This window comes from Chaetodon auriga, chromosome 3 (assembly GCF_051107435.1).
Source record: "Chaetodon auriga isolate fChaAug3 chromosome 3, fChaAug3.hap1, whole genome shotgun sequence".
Taxonomy (NCBI): Eukaryota; Metazoa; Chordata; class Actinopteri; order Chaetodontiformes; family Chaetodontidae; genus Chaetodon; species Chaetodon auriga.
The window spans coordinates 12,367,085-12,389,160 of record NC_135076.1 but is presented as its reverse complement, the minus strand read 5'-3'; the positions used below and the strand labels follow the sequence as shown (position 1 = coordinate 12,389,160).

The following is a 22,076-nucleotide window of genomic DNA, read 5'->3' as shown; positions in this document are numbered from 1 at the left end:
ATTCCACCACTGCCCATAACTGCAACATGCCATGTGTTGACTTCAGCGATTAATGCAGTGAAAACTTTATGCCATTATTTTGAAGACTAATTCATCAACTTCCGGTGTCGTGTTCCCTTCAGTGTTGCCTGGCAGCTTTGAAGTACTTCCTTTGATACAGTATGTCACTGAATGGCAGGGGGCAACCTGACTAACCTCATTTATTTTATAACAGTCATAATAAGCCACAATACATCATGTTTGAATTACTGAGAGGAAAACCAAAGGAAATATCTGCTGTAAAGTCGTGTAACTGATTCAAGACTGTAGATCTTAAACCTGTTCACAGCCCCTTCACATAATAGATATTTCAACACATAATCCCCCTTTAAACTAGTGGTTATTTATATTAATTCTTTATTTATCAACTCTGCTAATTATTTCACTTCAGCTTTTTTAATTTTGGGAAGAATATTTAACAGCTCATGAAGATGTCACGTTTGGGGCTTCCTCTTTTCACAAGCTTTTCAGGTGATGCCAAATGTGATGCCAAGGAATGTTTCTCAGATGTTTCCCTACATTGGGCCCGCAGGTCATGACGGGGCAGGGCAGATATTTTTCTGCTACAGATTTTGTTGTTGCTGTGGTTTTATCTGTTTGTTTTATCTGTAAGTAAGCATTTATAACCTGCATGTTATTTTCATAAAGATTCATACCACCAAATATGTGATCATCATCAATGTTTGAGTGCAAGTAAACTGAAGTCTTCCCTTTAATAACTGACTTCAACGTAATGTTAAAGACTTAAAGTGTACAGTTCGGTTGATCAGTTTCATTCTACTTCTAGTTTATTTGGCATAAAAAAACAATAAAATCATACGTGTTGGCAGATACAGTGAAAAAACAACTTGTATACGTACCATAATACTCCCATTACACTCCAAAATACCATAATATAAAATTAGTTTGGTCATCAATATAAAAACGTCAACACTTAACATTCAAACCATGACAGACAGAGGCCCTCCTTACATGTCTGACACACTGCAGTCCAATTTACAAATGCACATTTATCGTCACTGAGGCCTGTTTAGCTGTATTGGTACTGTAGTCGAAGCTGGTCAGCGTGCATCGTTCATAAAAAGCTCTTTGTTTTGGTTGTTTAATGGCCAGTTGAAAGGAAGCTTTGTGCAACACTGGGACAGAATGTGCCTTGTTTCCGTCTACTTGACAGGCTCAGCGGCGGCTTCAGCTCCCTCAGGCTTGGCCTTGTTCGATACGGAGTAATGGTAAGACCTCATGGACTCTTCAACCTTCTTGAAGTCAGGACGCTCCTCATGCCTGGTGAGTGAGGAGAGAGGGCCCGAAACAGCCGTTTGAAAGGTTGTTATTATTGGAAGGCAATGTCACAAGGGATCCCACAAGGACAAATATTTACTGCTATTAACTCGAGACATAAATAATATTTATTTTCCAACTGAAAATTATAATTCTCCTGTTTACAGTCTGCTTTTGACAACCTCTAGACCTCTTCATTAATTTAATACTTGTTCTGAACTTCAGAAGGACATAATGCATACAGCACAGAGCACCTACTCCGATCCTTACCGTACTGGAAAACTATTAGATACACTACAGCACTTACAAGTACTTAGGACTTTGTTTATCTTGATCCCAATGAGACTCCATGATTGAATCAAGCTTAATTCACTCGGTAACAGGCAATCAGGGAGAGACAGAGACAATCAGTTTCTTACTTGTACGTCCAGCATTCTTTCATTAATGTGTACATTCGCTCTGGACATGCTGCTGGACTCTCCATGCGGTTCCCACCTTCAATGAAGCGCATCACCTCCGGTCCTTTCATTTTCTAGACACAATCGGGACAGAAAAAGATCTGTAGTTCAATCTAATGCTCAGGATCAATCCCCATAATGGTTGGACCTTTGTGATCTGCAGAAACACTTGGTACCTTGTAAGGTTTCCCTCCGTAGGAAAAGGCCTCCCACATGGTGACACCAAAACTCCACACGTCACTTTTACTGGAGAATTTGTGGAAGTTTATACATTCTGGAGCATACCACTTCAGAGGCCATTTACCTGCAGTACGAGCCTGTACGACACACAATCACAACAAGCAGCGTGTCAGTGATTCACCAAAGGCAGCCGACATCAGACTGGGCCAACATAGTGTGATCAAAGGGGATGTTAATTGTGAAAGTAGATGGTGCAATTTTTGTATAATTTTATTTCGTTCCCCGCATTAAAAAAGTAAGCCCTTATTAATTCACTTAGTATTAATGTAAGTCACATGTGCAAGTGTATGAATGATGGAAGTGGACAAAGAAAGCCCTTTGAGCGGGTGCTGTGGCTTCAAAACCATTGATTTAGATGCCGTGGTGTAGGGTAAATATTTTTCAAACAATACAAGTCTTGTTGAATTACACAGTACGCTCCAATCCTACATGTCCAGTTGTATATTATTTCCTTGGAGTCAGTGAATCCTGTGACTTTCTGATATCTACATTCCCTCCAGATGTAGGTCAGTACACCCGTAAAAGGGAAATCAATTGTGTGTTTACTTAAGTTCCCATGGAGCAGGTGACACCTTTGGGTTAGTATTCGAGTAGGCAGAGGTCAGTAATCCTCAGAAAAGCAATCAATTTAAGATACACTATCTATTTGTGTTTCCTGCAGCACTGATAATTCCTACGTGGCCATCTATTTGTGTCACTCTTGCAGTGCAGTAACTTGTGTGTACCTTGTAATAGTTGTCATCTGCTCCCAGGGCCTTGGACAGCCCAAAGTCACTGATTTTGGCAAACTGTTGGTTGACCAGCAGGACGTTACGGGCTGCTAAGTCTCTGTGCACAAAGTTCTTCTCCTCCAGATACTTCATTCCCATTGACACCTGGTGCATCAGGTTGACAATGTTCTCCACAGTCACATTATCCCTGTGGGGACAAAAACATCACATTTTTTTCTTTGGAAATGTAGTTTTTCCTCATTCAAACCAAGGTTCTGAGGATAAAGGGTGTTGTATGTCACTGCCTCCAAACCTTGGAGGTCTGAGGAGTCACAAGATCATTAAAGAGTTAGGAGAGAAACCTATTTTTTGCCACACAGAAATGCTTTGGGTTTTTCGCCCTGGATACTGCACAACATGAGAAATCTAAAAATCCTTCACATGAAACAATCTGAGGAGGAAAGATCGCAGCAGCTCATAACATATAGTCATCTAGAGCCTATGGCTATAACATGTGGTGAGGGGTCATAAGCAGACACCAGTTATACACACACACATACACACACGTGTATATATATATATATATATATATATATATATATATATATGTCTATTTTGCCTCTATTTGACAGTGACAGATGAAGAGGCAGACAGGGGACGGGGAGACATGCAGCAAAGGAATCTGGAATCAAACCGGCCACACTTGTGACCGTGTGGCTGCATGTGGTGATGCTCTGTAACCATTCAGCTACCGGGGTGCTCCATCAGTCTGCATTTTAAAGGGTCACATGCAGCAGATTGTGTTGCACGTGACCCTTGTATGGATTGTAAATGCCCTCTGAGACATTGCTGTGATTTGGGGCTAAAGAAACCAAAACTGCCTTGAATTACAGTGTGTCAAACATCTGTCCCCTGGTCTGTCCAGTGAGGAATACTGTGATTAGTAATTATTAATTAATTAATTAGTAATCAGACATATCTGCAGAACCTCCTACTTGTACTGAATGCAGATATGACAGAAAGAACCCATAATTTCGTCTCACATTATCCTGTCCTGCATACACATAATGGAAGTGAAATTGAATTTGTTCAGGTTTAGAAATATTTGGGAATTTGGTTAGATAGCACTCTAAACGTCATGCGGCAACAACCAGCACTGAATCTGAGGATAAAAATCTGTTATAATGGAGAAAAGTTTCTCTCTTGAGGACAGGAAAAGCATTGTGCAATCAGCCATCATGACTGTGCTTGACGACAGAGATATCCTGTACTCTCATGCTGCTCATTCCACCAGCCTGCCCTGTGCCTCATTACAGGAATATCATACACATATGAGAAAGAAGGCCAGTCCTCGCTAGCAAGAAGAAGAAGACCGTTTTTGTTTTGAGATGTGAATCTGCTTCAGTTTATCACATCTCTTTCCAAAAAAAGAACAAACTCCAGGAGTAAATATTGAACTTTGGAAGATTATCTTTCAGTACTTTCCACCAAATAAAAGGAATAAATTACAAAGGACTTTAAGACTGAAAGTCTCATCCCACTGGACGCACTGGAACATTTCATTTTAGACCTTTGTAAAGATATGTGTAATTGTTTTTGATGCTGTTTCTATGTTCTTGTGTGTGACTGGTGGTTTTACTATCAACTGAACTCACTTATTGGCAGAGAGGAATTTGTTGAGGGGTCCCGCGGAGGCCATCTCCATAACCAGCATCAGGTTCTCAGCATTGCACAGACCCAGCATGCGAACGATGAAGGGGTTACTCAACTGGTGCATGATCTCTGCCTCCCTCATCATCTCTTCCTTCACCAGCTTCTCATTGTCGTTCTTCAGCACTTTGATGGCCACATCGATCTGACCCCTGTGAGAAAACATGAACACGAGCATGACCATCTGAGCTTTAAAGGGAGACACCTGGAGGCCACTGGGTTCAGCAAAAATACAAAATACTGCACAAACAGTAAAAACACAGCTTTGGTACAACTTTTGGTTTGTAATGTTTCCTCACGAATCAGTCTTGAGGACTCCTTTCTTGACGCAGCCAAAGTTCCCAGAGCCGAGCTCCACCTCATCAATCAGCAGCTGACTCCTTTGGATGTTAAACTTCCTCACTTCATTTGGGTTGTGGTACGGGTTGAATGCACTGGAGTCCATTGGCAGAACCTCACGGTCTGCAGGCACAGTGGTGGCTGGCTTTGAGACCGCCCCAACAGCTGGAAAGTGAAGGCACAAACCACATGGGCTAAAAATGCAGTCCTCTGTGTACTGATATTGATCTGATGATTGATTGATTTGCTGTACATGCTGTTAAAAAGCTGGGCGGATTTTCAGTATTATCTTTCAAGACAATCTCTTATGCTTTTAAACAGAGCAGCAAATTATGCGTGTTCAGTTACAGTGCTGCAGTATCAGTGTGGTTTCAGCTGGTTGTACTTCATGTGACTGACCTCGAGGTGGCGGTGTGTATCCATTTGCGCCCGGCCGCCTCTGAAAGCGTTACAATAAAATGAATCTCAGACAAAGAAAAATGTGCTGACTTAAAGTGTGCAGGATGTAGTCGATACTCACCGTTGCAGGAAGACTGGGTGTCTCTGAAAGATCATAAGACAGATAAGAGTTGTATCAACGTTTTCAGCAGCAGGTGTAATGATTAACAAGGCTGAATGTTACACACAAACATCAAGTGGAAGCTCTGTGATTTTTGTAGCAACGGTGTAATGTGGATATGACTGAGAAAAGGCAAGAAGTTGTTCAGTACTTTCAGCAGCTTTGCCGTTAACACACGCCTCCCCGAGAACAGTCACCAGGCCATCAGGTTTCATCTTCAGGTACTCAACCAGCTACAGAGATTAAGATAAGATTCAGTTTTAACTTAGAAAACCCCCTAAGCTAGATCATAAAAGAGGAGAACAGTATGGCTGACGACTTACCTGCCAGATTGTGTCAAACTTTGTTCCCTCTGGCATGAAGTATTTCCCTGATTTGTCTTGGAGGATCCGATAGTGGTACACTGTTTTCCCATACATCATGGAGAGAGCGAAAGTACCCGACTCCTCTCTGTCCCTCACTCTGAGAAAGAAAAAACAGAGCTGCTTAAAAACCGCACCACGACCTTTCACATTAAATCCGCAGAGGTCAGTCGACAAACAGGCACAGAAAAAGACAGAGATGCGAAAACATCACCTTGAGCAACTTACAGAAACTTTCCGTCTGGTTGTACTCCAGAATAAAGCCGCCTCTCACCTTCCTGGCGTGCGATTTTACCATGATACCAAGGCATCTTCTCATGGGCTGTGGTGGCGATCAGTTTCTCCAGCTGAGGAGCTTGACTGATGATGGCCTGCTCCATGGCTTCTCCCTGAGCAGGAAATGACCGAGAGGCAAACATGTAGAAGGCAAACATTTAGACGGATGGAGATCATTCAGTTTACAAGACAAAAAAGTCCGAAACCAAACCAAACTTGAGCAGCACATTCTATTTATTCTGTTTTTTATATTTTCACAAGTTAAATATTCACCTGCAAGAAAAGTGTGCCTGTCAAATGAATGTAGTGGAGTAAAATGTACAGTATTTCCTTCTGAAATGGGTAACGCTTTCCATTAAGGTACACATGTTCAATACTAACTAGTTTCTTATTAGCGTGCATACTTGTAGCCTTATTCTGCATGACAGTATTCTACAACTACTAGACCATTAAGAGTTTTCTCTTATTATCCTCCTAATTACTGCTTATTGATAGTAAGGAAGTTGTAGTACATGAATTATGATCTGCACCATGAGGCATTAATAAGTGCTTTATAATGACTATTAAAACACCAATATGTTACTAATATGCAAGCTAATAAGGAACTAGTTAATGGTGAATATGTGCACCTTAACAGAAAGTATGACCTTGAAATGCAGTACTTGATTAGATGCTGCTGAGAGGCGTCATGATTTTTCTGGCTCCTTCTGGTCCCTGCTGGGGTCGGTAAACATGTTGAGCTAGTTTGGCTGTTTAGATGAAGCCCACCAGTGATAAAAGGCTACTGGTCTCAGTGTGTGACTGCCTGCAGCAGGAGACACATCATTAAACTGCAGGATTTTGGACTGAAGCGGTATTTCAGAGGGCCAAGCCTCAAACTGAATGAAACAAAGTTTGTGAGTTTTTGAGGGACCACAAAGACACTAAATAAAGAAAAAAGTACAATTTGCTGAACCACCTAGAGATTCTGATTTTCTGTGCATCTTCAGGATATTTCAGTGAGTTAAGGCTCTGAGGTGGGACGGTTTTCCCTGCAACGGTCCTCAGCGATGGCACGTTACGTTCACATTCCAGTTCAACTTTGGGAAAATTGAGGCTTTTATCTTTATGTGAGACTGGTATTCCAGCTGCTGAATTGGATCTAATTTCTCTTAAAGAAATCGGCCCTATGAAAACTACTGACAGTGTGTTCTTTGGATGGAGTATCAGGGCCATTTTTTTCTGGAAAGCAAAGTTGCTGATGGATTTTTCAAATATAATAATAATATCATTTTTACCCCCCTTGAATTAGGATGGAGGCAGAAATCTCAAAGGCTGATCTAAAACTATTTGCATGCCCCAACCACTTGAGGTAAGTGATAAAATGTGTTTTTATGTAATTTGGACGAGGTGACCAGTGGTGGAAGAAGTACTCAGATCCTTAACTTGAAGCCCCCCTCCAGTCAAAAATGTGTTTTTCTTGAACTTCACTGTACAGAACAATGAATGTGCAGAGATTGACGCACACGTTTCTACTGATTGAAAATCCAATTTTAAGAGGGGGGCCAACAAGCATGATTTCTGACATCACAAATAGTTTGGAAGCAAATCCTGGTCCAAAATTTAACATAACACAAGTGTAATGTGGAAACCTGAAGCCTCCAGTGCACATCCACCGAGAACAGACTTTACAGTGAAGCAGGAGACATTGTTCGGTACTGCAGTGATGTAACTACTTTATATACGGTTAAATAGTTTTGTCCAGTGGTTCCAAACCTGGGGGACACTCCAAAGGTTCACAAGATAAATCTGATAGTTTATCAGATTGTTAACAAGAGAAAAAAAGAAGAGAAAAACACAGAAGTTTAGAGGTGAAATGGCTTTTTGGTTGAACTACAACTCATGGACACCTGATAACAGGCTTGTTTTATCCTTTTATCTCTATCTCTTTATCATTATGCTGTATTTTGCAAGTTTACTGGAAGTGTTTTTGTGTAAAATCCTAATCTGCATAAAAACGAGAAACTATATCTGTCAAGTGAAAGAATTTCCCAAATGAAGTGGAGTAGATGTATAACGGATGCACTCAAGTAAAATACAGGCACCTGAAAGTTTGACACACTTCTTGAGTAAACGTAATTACTTCCATTCCGCCACTGGGACCAACCCTTTCATGACTGACTGCATCTTTTGCATTTACATATTTGATGATACAACATGTTTTTAAAGCCGCAGCTCATTAACTTTCACCCCGCAGTCTCAGCAGAGCCTCACCTCCAGGTTCCAGGTCTGCTTCACATACTCCCTCAGCATGTTTTCTCTCAGGCTGTCAAACACGCCGGGCCGTATCGGTGTGTCTGGGGAGCGCAGACAGGGTTTCTTCAACATGCACACCAGCCCATCGGGGTCTTTGCTGTAAAACTCACAGAGCTCTGCTGGCCCACAGTGAGGCTTCCCTCCTGCGATGCAGTAAGTCCCATTCAGCTGCTTCTCTATGGAGTAATGGTGAAACTCCAGGTTCCACACGACAGACAGGACGTAGCCACCCAGACTGCGGATACACTGTCGCAACAAGAAGAGCCCGTCGGACATCCCGGCTAGCTTCAGCTGCTGCTCGGCGTCTGAGCGACTGATGCTGCCGTAGTAAAAAGGCAGCTCAGCCGCTGGGTCGCTGGACATGGTGAGACCTGGGAGGGATGAGCTGAACTTTGGCTTGGAGACCTGGATGTGGATGGTGGAAAGGAACTAGAGAGACAGAAAGGGAAAGCATTTAAGTAAAAGCTGCATTTGAAAAAAAGCTGAAATCTTTTAGAAATATGCTGATTCAGGAGCCCAATGTGTGACCAACACACTCACAGGTCACCATTCTGTGACCCCTGACCTGTCAGCCTTTTAGCCCCCACCTTCCCTCCACTGAATGCTCAGTCAATCAGAATTTCTCACCTGGAGTCACTTCGAGCTTTTCTCTCAGTTTTTATCGCCTTCTCTTCTCTTCTACTCTACAACTAAAAAAAATCTGTTGTTTACAATGTTTTCTCAGGGCTGTCAGCTCTACAAAGACAAGCTGTGAGGGGCCATATGTCTGGATGAGATATTTCACAAGCACCCACACTTTGAGACTGCATGAAGCTTGCAGATTAGTGACAGAAGCCACAACAGGAAGTCGCAATCCGCCCTCACAGCCTCCTGTCTCCAGCATCTTGTTCTTCCGTTGAACAGGTGCTTTTTGGTTCTAGATCATTCCCTCTGCTTTAGAAACTCAAGTCTGCAAGTTTTCCCTCATTATTTTGTCCCTACATTGTTAAAACACTGAATGTACAGTGTGATGTTTCTGTTAAGAGCCTGATGCAAGGCTTCAGTCGAGGTGTCTGAGCTGGAGTGACGACACAAAGACAAGATAAAAATCAAGCAGGTTTTGACTGCAGTGTGGAACGGTTACGAGACAGCAGGTGGAAAATGCCTGCTGGAGTTCAAACCAGAAATTGACAGAGATCATAATACACTGGCACAGCAATAACACGCAGAGGGGAGGTGATCCGAATATGCAGACACACTTACAGAAAGGATGGAGACTTTTTAAAATAATCACACCAAACTACCGAGAAATAAGAGCAAAAGCCAGGATATTCTGTTGTTTCTGGATCTTAAATATCAACAATAAAGTTTAAAAAAATACATCTATTTCTATTTCTAGTATAATAATCTACATCTATTTCTATCACAGTGTGTTGGAAACGTATTAAATTATACCCATCTTGACACTGTTATACTGTTAGATTTTGTAATCTCCATCAGTTTCCGGTCTTAGTGTGAATGGAAAAGCTCACACTTCCAGCCAGAAATATGCACTCACATTTATTTTATGGAGCCTTTTATGGACATTCATATATAAGCCAAATAACTTTCGCATTGTAACACAATGTGAACTCATAGAGAAAAGAACTGTGTAAACCTCAGCTTCCTGGCTACATTCACAGTGGACAAGTGAGCAGAAACAGAGTTGCCACAAGACATGAAACTCTACTGTGACCTGACCCCCTCCTCACCACAACAAAGGCCGCCAGGCCTTACAGTGGGGACACATGGATAGCCCACACGTCTAGAGAAAAACTGAGACAATATCACAACAATGCATGAGAGCTGCATGAACTGCACTTCAGCCTGTCTGTGTGGTGTTTCGTTTGGATATTTTAAGTTCATCATTCCAAAATAAACTATTCGCACGACCACGATTGACCTTTTAAACTATTGTCTGACATTTTATAAACAAAAAATATAATTGATCATTTGAAATTTTTTTGACCAATTTACCAATAACGAGAATTTCTAATTCCTTTCAATTTTTTCAGCTGAGACTGCAAACGTATGCGATCATCTGCCTCAGTTACAATAACATGAAGATATATAAATCACTTTCTGTTTCCTTCGTTTATCTTTGAGCAACATAGATAACACAGTAAGAACATTTTCTGTCCATTCTAAATTCATCACTGCCTTCTGCAATATTACTTGAACAGACTTAAATTGAGAGAGAAAGTGAATTTAATGATAAAACAACAAACCATCCCTAACACACCATGACAAGAATATTAGCAACACTGCTGTAATTTACGACATGACCAAACCAACCAAAATACTGAAATATGTTTTCCAACGAGACATAAAAACTTCCACCAGTGACAGCGGCCAAGTTTTTGCTCCGGTCGTGTTCTTTTCTAAATATGATTTTTATGGCTTTTCTGCTAAGAGTGGCAAAAGATGATGTGACACATGACAGAGTTCCTGTGCCGGGTTTGAACCCACAGTGCTGCGCAGCATCTTTGATAACGAGCCTGGGCCTGTTTTCATCAAAAGATACCTTAAAAGACAGACACTCGCTGAATGCAGTGCATAAACCCTCAATGCGCATAATAAGATTCTTTTGAAAAGGAGGTGCTGCAGAGTAAGCAGATAGTGACCCAGTGAGCAGTGGAAAAAGTCCTGTGAGTCACTGTGTTTTCAACATGCGGAGGAGTACATAAGTGACACACGCCAAAACCTACAGGCCCGAGTGCTTGTTTTCCACAGAGAAGAGAGGGTGAATTTTTTCTGGCATGATTTAGGTCCTCTGAGACCCATTGAGCGCAAAGTAAACATAATTAAATACAAAGCAAAAACCTAGTCCTGTGTGTCATCTGGTCAGACTTTCCAATTTTTGGAAAGAGGTGACTGCTCCAGGGCAATCAATCTTGATGTCAGTGATAGGAAGCATGAAGAACTGAGTGAAATCAAACAGGAGAGGTAATGTAATCATCCTGATTGTTCCTAATAATTAAGAGCTTTCTGCAAGTGACACTAAAAGCTCAGGCTTGCAACTTTCTCACCCAGCAAAACAGCTACTGTGATAGAGCCCAGCTAAAACGAGGTGTATGGAGAAAAACTAGTCATGGAAGACGTTTCCATATCATTTACTCAAGCAAGCAACACCACACTATGGAAATTACTCCATTACAAGTAAAAGTCTACCATTCAAAAATAGACTCAGCGGAACGCTTAGCAAACGTGAGCATAACCAAGACGACGAATCTGCAGCATGCTAGAGTATTTATGGGTACAGTGGTGTTTTGAGCTAAATGCTAATGTGCATGGTAATATGCACAGCAGAAACACATTTCACAGCTCCAATAATGTATATAACAAAGAGTGAACTTGAACTTGTGGGTACCAAATTTGAGCCAATCTATTGTGTAGATGTACAGATATTTTACTGACCTGCTGGTCGTCAAGAGAAAAAAAACAAGTATCTCCAAAGTTAGCAGGAGACCACGAATGTCGGTTCAAAATCAGCATTCACCTAATCATCGGAAAGAGATATTTCAGTCTGACTGACAGACTGGTACTGTTGAGGTGATATTTGTATTATACAAGCTAATTAAATGTTAAAAGAAAATGGCATCGCTGTCTATTCCTATTCAATATCACATCCAAACATCTCAGAAGGTTCAACCCCAGACTTCAGCAGCATGCTAACGTCAGGCTAACAGTATCAAGCAGGGGTCATGCAAACAGTGACCTGTCTATCTCTGGTCGAAAGCCACAAAAAGCAAAGACCCCCAACAGCACTGACACTCAGAAACTCATTTGTGCAAAGACTTTTGAGCTCTTTTTCTCAATCATACATGTAAATACCACCATGAGGTCAGTGATTTCATTTGCTTCTTTAACTAAAAGCTGTGCAGATTACGTGACTCGTATTAAATCAAGAACATTCCAGTGATAACTATTCAGCTATTAAAGTTATTTTAGGTCATGATTATTTTGGTTGCGCTATCAGGAAGTCAGCTCGGGGTTATGTAACTCAAAGCATTCCTCACATCAACATTTGAGACTGTGTCGGCATCCACCAACAGATAGTGTGTCCTTTAACTCTCATACATGAAATGATTTTTCCCCAAACTGATCTTTGTTTGAGCGACGATTTAAAAACAACTAAAGACGTAGGTGCACTTGGATGAGAGGCTGATCTGCATATCAGATCTGGGGCCCAAATGGCTCAAACTGAAGCATAATTTCCCTTCATCAGTGGAAACAATTGACACTGTAATGAGCAGCTGGCATGTGTTCTTGTGTCATGATTCATATTGTATTATTCCAAACCAAAATGAGCCTGTTGAGATTGAAATCTACACCGAAACAGAAAAGAAGTTTAGTGCCTTTTTCATTAGCGTTTTAATGTACAAATACTATAGAGCAAAAATAACACCAGCATCACTGCCTCAACAGCTGTTTCAGTCCTATACATTAAAAAAAAAATAGTTAAAATTAGGCATTTTTGTGTCAATTGTGGTTAAAAATTAAACTAAATGTAATGTTCAAATTCTCTGTAAACACTATGACCATTACACCGTGAATCACCGGCACATTTTGTACATTTTGTGAATAGAACATTTTGCAGATGTCCTTCAGTCCAAGACCAAAAATACATGCAGTAATTTCAAGAAAAGTTACAAGCGATAAAAGACGCACACACAGAGAGACCTCTGTGTGATAAAACCTGCCCATTTTTGGTTTTCCATTCCAAGGCACAATAAAAGCTGCTATTTATATTTTGCACATGTAAGTTCTACTTTTGTAAGCCAGAGAAACAATGCCCCAGCCCGACTGCGGTGCACACACTCTTATTCTTTTTTACAGCTGGACACAGCTATGGAAATGAAAAAAAGGGGGGGGGGGGAAAGCCCATTTCAATGGGAGATTTTGCTTAAATTTCAAAGATTGATAAAATTATAAATATCTAGTGGAGTTTTGCTCTTGAGGCTGAAACACACTTTGAACACACTCAAGCATGTGACATTTAAGAGAGAAACATACATGACTGACAAGTGAGATTTCAAACCATACTGTGGCTCTGTTGCTTTTGACATCATGAAACATTTCCTGCTGTTGAGTCAGATGTAACAACAAAATGTACTTACGTTTCACTGCTTCACCACTAAGTAGAGCGATGTTGTTGCCTCCGAGACAAAGATACATCTGTTCATCTGACAGCAGTGTAAGATGCTGTGATAAGTGGGGGTTAGAGACAATGACGTGCGCACACACACACACACACACACACACACACACACACACACACACACACACACATTCATGAGGTAGATGTAGTCAACACTTTGGCAAATATGCTTTTTCGCTCTCCTGCTGAGAGTTACATAAAATCGATACCGCTCTCATGTCTTTGTGTTAAAAATGAAGTAGATGAGGAGGTGGTTAGCTTAGCTTAGCTTAGCTTAGCACAAAGACTGGAAAACAACTATCCTGGTTCTGTCTCAAGGTAACAAAATCCATCTACCAGCACCTCAAAAGTTCACTAATTAACACATCTAGTCAAAAAGTGTTAAACAAGACTAGTTGTGTTTTCAGAGGGATGTGCTGGTTGGTGGAATTTATTTTACATACAGGCTAGCTGTTTCCCTCTGTCTCCATTCTTTGTGCTAAGCTAAGCTAAAGGTTGCTGACTATAGCTTTCTATTTAAAGGAATGGTTTGGGGTTATAGGCATATTTGCTTTCTTGCCAAGAGTTAGATGAGAAGATCAAAACTACTCTTGTATGTTAAATATTAGGCTAGTGTCAGCATTTGGTTAACTTAGCTTAGCATAAAGACTGGAAGCAGGGTGTAAACATGTTTATTTCTGCTAAAGCTGTGTCTAAATGGAACTAAATACTATCTGCATTAAAATAGTTTGGCACATAATACTTAAAAATCCTCAACATGTCATTTTAACACTTTAATTTTTGTACAGATTCAACAAACAAGATTAAACCTGTTAATTAGTCAGCTTCTGAGGTGGCGGTCAGCACATTTAGCTGTTTCGCCCTTTGCAATCTTTATGCTAAGCTAAGCTAACTAACTCCTGTTATATTACAATTACAATCAGTCATTTGGCAGATGCTTTTATCCGAAGCGACATACATATGAATCCACACACCGATGGCACAGCATTGGAAATATGTAATATTTCTTATTAATTTAACTTGTTGTGGCCTTGTCATGTGGCCTAGTGACATTAAAACGCTGTGGTTCTCTAGTTATTTATATAACTGGGTTACACTTTTTATTACAGAGTACCCATTATGACACCTACACAACACCTGTGCATTACCCACAGAACCAATGACGGTGATGCTACGAGCAACCCCCCCTATATCCCACAACCCACTTAAACACACACAAAACCTTCACCTCACTGGCTACAGCTGCTTCCTTGGACTCGCAGACCAGGCAACCAATCAACAGGAGCCCGCTGAATCAAGACAGACAAAGCAGAGACAACAAAAACGGAAAGAAAAATATTTATTCTCAAAATAAAAGCATTGTTAATTTAAATTTCAGAGGTGGGTTTCCTTTCAAAGGCTCAGACGTGAGTGAACTTGAATGGGTCATGTACAGATTGTTAGAAGTCAGACTGGAGTTATAGAACGGTGAAGACCTTTGACATAAAAGAGGAGATTGCACTTGGACTGGACCAGGCCTACCGTATCACAGCAGAGCATTTAGAAATGATGGTTTCCAGAAAAAAAAAAAAAAAAAAGGTTTAGCAACCATAATGAGCTCCCATCTGTTTCACCTTAATTTCACCACTAATAGAAGACACCCTTCCAGGTTGTCTAATACATGTGGTTTGACTTGATGCCTTAATTTGGATGCGTTTTGAGTCTATATGAAATGTAAGAGGAGTTGTTGCTCCTCTGCTTTCACAAAGGTTGAAACGATACATGATGGCAAACTGTTATGGTGACTAATTTGTTTTGTTGTTCTGTTTGGCTTCTGATGGTTATTTTCCACCCCCTAGTTATTTTTACTTCACACTGTAAGTGGACAGGGAAGAAGTCACACTTGAAAGAACAAATCATGCAAATCCTTTGTAAAGTGGTAAAGATTCACTTCTTCATTAATACATTTTGGTAACATCTCAGTGTTGCAATCCTTCAATACACTGCAGATACAGGAGAAGCTCCTCATTGACTGTGGTTAGATTCACATTCTGAGGGTTCCAACTCTGGGGCCCAGCATGGGAGTGAGCCCTTGGATGTGCAAAGAGAAAATAAAAATGATCCAAACAGGACTGGGTGGTGTATGGTGCAGCTGTAAAAATAAGTATTTAAAAAATAATTTGATGTTTATTGGTGATATGATTGCTATGATTGAAGATATGGGGCTGTTTTACACATATCCAAGGTCAGTGTTTTTATGTTCTCTGCATCACTGATACACAATGATGTTTTTTTTTTAATCATATAAATGTAGTAGCCTGATATGAAAAGTGCACAGAACTGGGCATCGACACACATGGAGGGTTGTTAGAGGTTGAGGTGTACTCAGCTCTAAATTTCAACCAAAACCCTTGCAGGGACGACTCTTATTTTGTAGGTTATAACCGGAAGTTGACTATGATAAATGAGGGTGACTTGACCTCAAGTTGTGGCTTTCTGGTTGTGAAAGTGGAAGAAGCTGTGTCTCCTCAGTCACCCGCCGGCGCCGCCTCCTCTCCGCTCCGCTCCGCTGCGGAGGACAGAGGACAGACTCACAGCGGAAACCTCTGCAAGGGGACACGGGAAGGTAGGACAGCGAGCCCGGCCACACATTCTGCCTTTTCATGCACGACACTGGACGAAAACGGTCCTGACATGATGCCTGCAGGACGCTCTTCTGAACTCTTAATGCCCGCATTTATCCAGAAATGTTTCTGCACACTGAATATCGCCCTGATTCAGTCCTTTAGTTTTTCACTGTGGTGTCTCAGGGTCATGGCATGCACATCTGTGGACTTAATGTTGTGTTAGCATTTGTGTAGCATTCCTCCAAAAATCTCTTTGGATTGGCTCTTCTCCTCAAGAGCTCTTAGTTGTGGCTGAGATCACCTCATTGGCTGATGCCAAGGCAGTGTGTGTGTGTGTGTGTGTGTGTGTGTGTGTGTGTGTGTGTGTGTGAGAATAGATGATGTGGCCGACAGCACACCAGGTACATAAGTGAAGGATGACTTGGTGTCGTTCACCGGCGGGGGGAGCAACCTGCAGCGTCTCACTGCTGGAAAAGAACTATGAAGCATGTCTTAGGGATTGATCAATGATACCTCCAAGCAGTTAAAGCAGCTCACTTTTAGACTGACACATGTAACTCAGATGATGTAATTAGCTGCAGGACTTGTAGATGCATGCACATGTGTCTGTGGACGCTCAGGGAACAGCAGAAGTGAGAGATGAGTCATTTGATCAGCTGACTTTGCAGAAATCTACAGGTTTATTTTTTACTGTGCATCCTTGTTTGTCATGGCAGCTGCATTCTTGACCTTTGACCCTAACACATCCTTTCTCATACCAAATACCGTCAGTTGTGTGGTGTATTTGCAGTTTGCATATTCTGACAGCAGACGCATTATGAGTTTTCTTAGGTTTTTATTTTTGCATGATTGAACTTTTTGTCTCATGATACTTCATATCAGAGTATCTGCCTAACGATAATGAGCCTGTAGACCCCCTATAGACTTCTGTGTGGGATAATTTTCACGTCAGACAAGGTGAGGCCAGGCATTACTGAGTTGATAGCCCACCATGAGTTAATGAATGTTGATAATGATAGCAACAAACAATGAATTTCATTAAAACTTTAACAAAGAAACTGTATTTAATGTTGATCAGCATCCAAGGTGGGTTACAAACTGGTCACTAAAATCTTAACGGGATCGATAAAGAAGATAAGAGCTGAAACACCTGTGTGATTAATCAATGAGTCCATTGAAGGACAGTTAATTGCCAGCTATTCTGAAATTCATAGAAGACACTTTCAAGCAAAAATAAATAAATAAAAAAGCCAAACATTTGCCAAACATGAGGATTTGCTGCTTTTCTTTGTTTTATGTGACAGTAGGCCAAGTGTATTTTTGGTCTTTTGGACAGTTGGCAGTCCTATAGAAGATCAAAACTGCCCAGAAATGATTATGATAAAAGACAGAGAAGACCTTCCTCTACCATCTGTGCTCTGTTCCCAGTGCTGCTGGCTGACGCACTTCATGTCGAGTCAGCTCTCTCTCTCACTAAATATTGTTTCAGACCCGAGAGGCACATTTTCAGAGTGAGGGGAGCACATCCGAGGTTCTCCGGCCTGTTTATGTTCCCACTTTTCATCTGCACGCTGTTTATTTGGGGAAATTGAGAAAGGAATGCCTGCCTCCCTCTCCCTCTCTCTCTCTCTCTCTCTCTCTCACTGTCTTTGTAGCAGACAAGTCGAGTCTAAGAAATATCCCCCAGTCCTTTGTACTGTATCACCTGTTCAGGGTTTCATGTGGAGATCTGTGTGAATGTAGACTTTTTTCCACTGAGCCAGCCTGAAGTGCTGCATCAGACTTGTGACATTCGTCTTATTGGCTCTTTAATCCCGCAGCCTCATGCTGTTATTAGAAAAGAGAAGCCACACTGCCGGTTTAATGAAATAATAAACTGAACCTAAAGCTGATTCATGAGCTACTCCCTGATCAAAGTGGAAACAGTGTGTTTGAGTGTGTGTGTGTGTGTGTGTGTGAGAGAGAGAGAGAGAGAGAGAGAGAGAGTGGGGGAGAGCTAGACTTGAAGCTAAGCTGAGGGACACTTAGCATCTGTTCGCTCCACACAGACTTTACTTTGAGCCGGTCATATGGCTTTGATTAATCTGCTGGTTTTCGGATAGCTCGGCTCTGCCTGGCAACAGTTAAAGACAAGGACAGCATAGTTAGCTGTAGTCTTAAAAAGAGAGAAAACTCACTGTGCATCCCTCACACCACATGAAAAAGCACCGGTCACTGCTCGCTAGGAGATGACAAGATGAAAAAATGACGTGTCAAAATGCTTCTGGGTCCACTGGCTTCATTACATTGCAAATTTGGCCCACCCTTAAATTCCCACCTAATTACCCTGAGCGGTCCAACTTTTCTCTCTCTTATTAACAACGACCCCTTTCTTCTCCCCTGCTTCTTCCCTCTTTTGCAGATTGTGATTGCTTTGGAAATTGTGTGGCCTGTCTGCAGCTCCGGCCGCTTTCTCTCTTGGCTGTGATTGCGGCTATATGCTGATATTTGTAGCTAATCCAAGCAAAACACGGAGCAGAGAGTCAGCGCATGTGCTCGGCTCGCTTGGCCTGCTGACAAACATACGTTTTTTATTTCTCCAAAAGTGATACAGCCCAGAGGGAAAGTTTTGCACAACAGGCCGCGGAAGATGTACGACACCGTCACCTCTGCGAGACAGCTCGCTCTTAATTTAGCTGCATTTCTGTGGGGTTTATAATGGAGTGATAATTTACCAAGAAGGCAGTGCGTGCATGTTGCTGTGGGGATCTGTTTGAAGGCGGTCCACAAATCTTTTTGAGCAGCTTCGCTTAAAATGCGCCGAGGGACAGCGCTGAGGGGGTCCAGTCGCTCCCTCTTTCCTCTTGTTTGAATAAACAAGAGGAGAATTAGCAGTAATGAAAAGCACTTGATATCAGGCTGCAAGTTTAATAACCCCACAATAAATGGAGAGCGGGAGCAGAAGAAGTAATGAAAAGGGAGGGGAGTCGTGCAGGAAATGACTGGGAGAAAGCCTGAGGGAGGGGAAGAGAGAAAGACTTTCAGTTGTTCCACGTATGAGGGAAGCTGCAACGGTACAAAGACCCCTCAGTGCTTCTTAATGAAGCTCTCCTTTTACTCTACCTTCCCTTTGCTGTTTGAAATGAAACAAGAGGCACGTTAGGGCTCTTTTCAACTCATTCCTCCACACTCCGTCCAGGGTATTAACACTCAAGAATGGCTCTCGCAGCTGGCTCGAACAGCTTACGCTCTGCTGTGTCTCTCTTTCATTCCCCTCGGGCTTTGCGCTCGTTTTTTTTCCCCCTCCTCTTTTCAGGAGGCAACTTGTCCCCCCTGCTCTCGTCACCAAAAGGTTTCCCATCTGCTTCCGATTACCTTTGGCTGCAGTTGGTTAGCCGCCAGCCATCTGGGCCAGTGCGGCGTCTCTGCTTGCTCTTCTCTCCCCAGACGGCACTGAGGGAGGGATGGAGGGGAGGGAGGCTGGGACGAGAGTGAACTGGGTGGGCAGACTTTACTGGAGAATAGCAAGGGTTGGGTTTTAGCTGACACTGCAATCCATAGCCAGGAAACTCAAGTCAAAGAGAAGGGCACCCATGAAAATGTGACTCCTGATCCTGGCTCTGCTCTGTTTTTTAATGGGTACTGTGGGTCTGAGGAGTCCTTTTTCCACTGTTATTGTAAAGTACACTCGGTCTGCGTTGATCTATAAGTAAGAAACAAACTCAAACAGGGTAGCGCTCAGTTAAAAGCGCTCACTTTATCCTGATCTCAAAACATCCAAGGTTACATGTCAATTTTCAAATTGGTTGTAAGACTTTACAGCTCGTTTTTGAGGCCTTGTGTGGTCAGACTCTGTTGATATCATTGAGTCTGTGTCAGTTTGTCAGTTATACGCACATGACAGGTTGAATTGCATCCTAATAACAAACCCTGGATCATAAAATCTATGAAAGAAATGATTAGAAAGAAACACGCTGCTTTTAAACATGGCAGGAATGTAAAGATGTGGAACGGCTGGTTAAAGCTGAAATTAAGAAAGCCAGACGAGTTGAAGTCGTCCGTCCGCCAGAGAGCACTGATTGTCAGTTGTCAGTTGATGAACAGCTGTAAAATGTCCTGCTTTTTAAAGATTTTCAAAACCGAAACAAACACATATTGCCTGTGTCAGTTCAAAAAGCCAGTATTGGTCTGGCTGTAAGTTTTACAGTATTCTCCGCTTTGTCCCAGATGTAAACAAGCTTCATATAGGCATTCATACCATCCGTCTGCTAGCCAGGACGCCAGCCAATTAGTAAGCTGTACAGTCAGGCAGCCAGCCAGCAAGTCACTCAGCCATACAACCAACCACCACAATCAGCCAGCGTAGCAGTGATGGCAACCTGCTGCTCCTCTCAAATTGGCTCATTTTACCCCCAGAGCCTCTGACATAATACCCACTTCAAGCCCTGTTTGGGCATTAAGCACAGCTTTTTACAAGATCAATGGCTTCCTTTGTGTTTGAACTCTTTCCGGTGGGCAGGCAGCTTAAGGAGCGGGGCCTCAGGGGCCCCAGGTTGAGACCTGCTGTTGTCTCTGGTCATCAGAGTGAAAGACAGGGTGTTTGCCCTTCGCCAAAGCCAAGATTGATTAGCTGAAGGAACAATGCAGGACTGGGCGGTCCTTCACTGGACGCTGAATATGAACTGGGTAGATTTGTCCTGTTAGACTGGGAACTGCATAGGTCAATGGGATCTCATGCTCTCTCTCTCTCTCTTAGCCTGTGTTTCTCTATGTCTCTCTAGTTCCTCCCACCTTTTTGAGCCTAAATCTGTCTCCCCTCCCTTTTCACTCCCTCTCCTGTCCTTCCGCTTCCTCGCTGAACAGTTTCTCTTCCACAGGCCTACAGAGAGGAGTCGAAACCCGCCACTGCTGCTGAGCCCCTCTGGCAGATCCATCCAAGCTCTTTCTGCTTCTGCGAGGACTTGTCCAGGATCCATCGCCACTCACTGATCCGCACGCTGCAGAAGCTGCTATGTCTGTCTGAACTCCCAGATCTCCCTGCAGCCATGGCCCAACAGAGCGCTGAGCTGTCCCACTGCTAGGCGACAGGGCATCCGAGAGGGCAGAAGACATGTTGGGACAGAGGCCCGGGGACCACTGCACTGAATTCTGTTACTATAGCAACTACTGTAGTAACCATGGAAATGCTATGGAGGACTGGTCTGGTCTGCACCGTGATCGTCATCATGGTTGCCACCGAGGTCGAAGGAGGTCGCAGAGATGAGTTCGCTCAGTCACAAGGTGAGAGGAGCCCATTCTGATGAAGGTGCTGCCTGTAAAGCAGATCACTAACACCAGCTGCATCAGGCTGACCTAGACCATGGTGATACAGGAACATTTCAGAAAAATCTGTTGAGAAACTTTTTGTAGGCGTAAAGAAATCATTGATTTGAACATTGCCCACAATGGTCGAACGTGCTCAGAGATAACAAAGGGGTTAGATACCACAGTGGAAATGAATGGCAGAAGCATTAGTATCATCAGACAGTGTTATGCCATCATAGCACCCACCCAAGACCCATTCCAGACCAGTCTCATTCCCGTTCCCGGGGCCTCAGATACTGCCACTTTGTCACGCCTGTTGACATGGCGTACAGACACACAGGCTACCCTTTAGCATCTGTATGAGACGCACCAGGCTTTCACCTGATGGATGGGTTTACAGTAGAGTTAGTTGAAAGCCCGGTTGGAGTCAGATGAACTCCAGACGATCACTGATAGCCTACATATTCGTCCAATTCCCCAACTCTGTCGGTCGGTAACAAAGGAACGTACTGAGGTGTGATAACAACTTCAGAAGTATACCCAACCAGACATAAATCTGATTGTTAAATAGAGCTTTAACACTTGTTTTATGAGAAGTTGCCCCTGTAGCGTTCAGCCTGAAAAGTCACCACGTTTTATAAGATCTCTTTTTGGTTACTTCATGAAAAGTTCATGCATCAACTCAGTCATGTTCAGGTGTCTCTGAGGCTGAGGGAAATTGAACTCACGGCAAGTGGGTTTG

The 22,076-nt window shown here is 42.4% G+C and overlaps 2 protein-coding genes across 2 annotated transcripts in view; one reads left to right on the top strand and one right to left on the bottom strand.

Annotated features, from left to right (window-relative positions):
• Nucleotides 1–808: 808 nt before the first annotated feature.
• zap70 (zeta chain of T cell receptor associated protein kinase 70) lies at nt 809–13,468 on the bottom strand. Its single transcript, XM_076726275.1, has 13 exons — nt 13,405–13,468; nt 8,225–8,695; nt 5,924–6,084; nt 5,657–5,795; nt 5,485–5,566; nt 5,295–5,317; nt 5,174–5,213; nt 4,735–4,939; nt 4,381–4,587; nt 2,741–2,933; nt 1,952–2,092; nt 1,737–1,849; nt 809–1,320 (listed from the first exon to the last, which is right to left on the bottom strand). Exons 2-13 carry the CDS (start codon nt 8,627–8,629, stop codon nt 1,203–1,205), a joined length of 1,827 nt encoding a protein of 608 aa, XP_076582390.1. The 5' UTR covers nt 8,630–8,695; nt 13,405–13,468; the 3' UTR covers nt 809–1,202.
• Nucleotides 13,469–15,938: 2,470 nt separating this feature from the next.
• adamts10 (ADAM metallopeptidase with thrombospondin type 1 motif, 10) overlaps nt 15,939–22,076 on the top strand; it is a 42,457-nt gene continuing 36,319 nt past the window's right edge. Inside the window, exons 1-2 of the mRNA XM_076727033.1 lie at nt 15,939–16,050; nt 20,908–21,310. Coding sequence (XP_076583148.1) covers nt 21,208–21,310 — 103 coding nt within the window. The 5' untranslated portion in view covers nt 15,939–16,050; nt 20,908–21,207. The remainder of the gene's footprint in view (nt 16,051–20,907; nt 21,311–22,076) is intronic.

Excerpts from the sequence above, each read along its gene's own strand:
- zap70 (XM_076726275.1), bottom strand. The coding sequence starts at position 8,629 with ATGTCCAGCGACCCAGCGGCTGAGCTGCCTTTTTACTACGGCAGCATC. Across the intron at positions 2,934-4,380 it reads AAATTCCTCTCTGCCAATAA|GGATAATGTGACTGTGGAGA; the intron begins GTGAGTTCAGTT and ends TTGTCCCCACAG. Across the intron at positions 2,093-2,740 it reads CAGATGACAACTATTACAAG|GCTCGTACTGCAGGTAAATG; the intron begins GTACACACAAGT and ends TGTGTCGTACAG.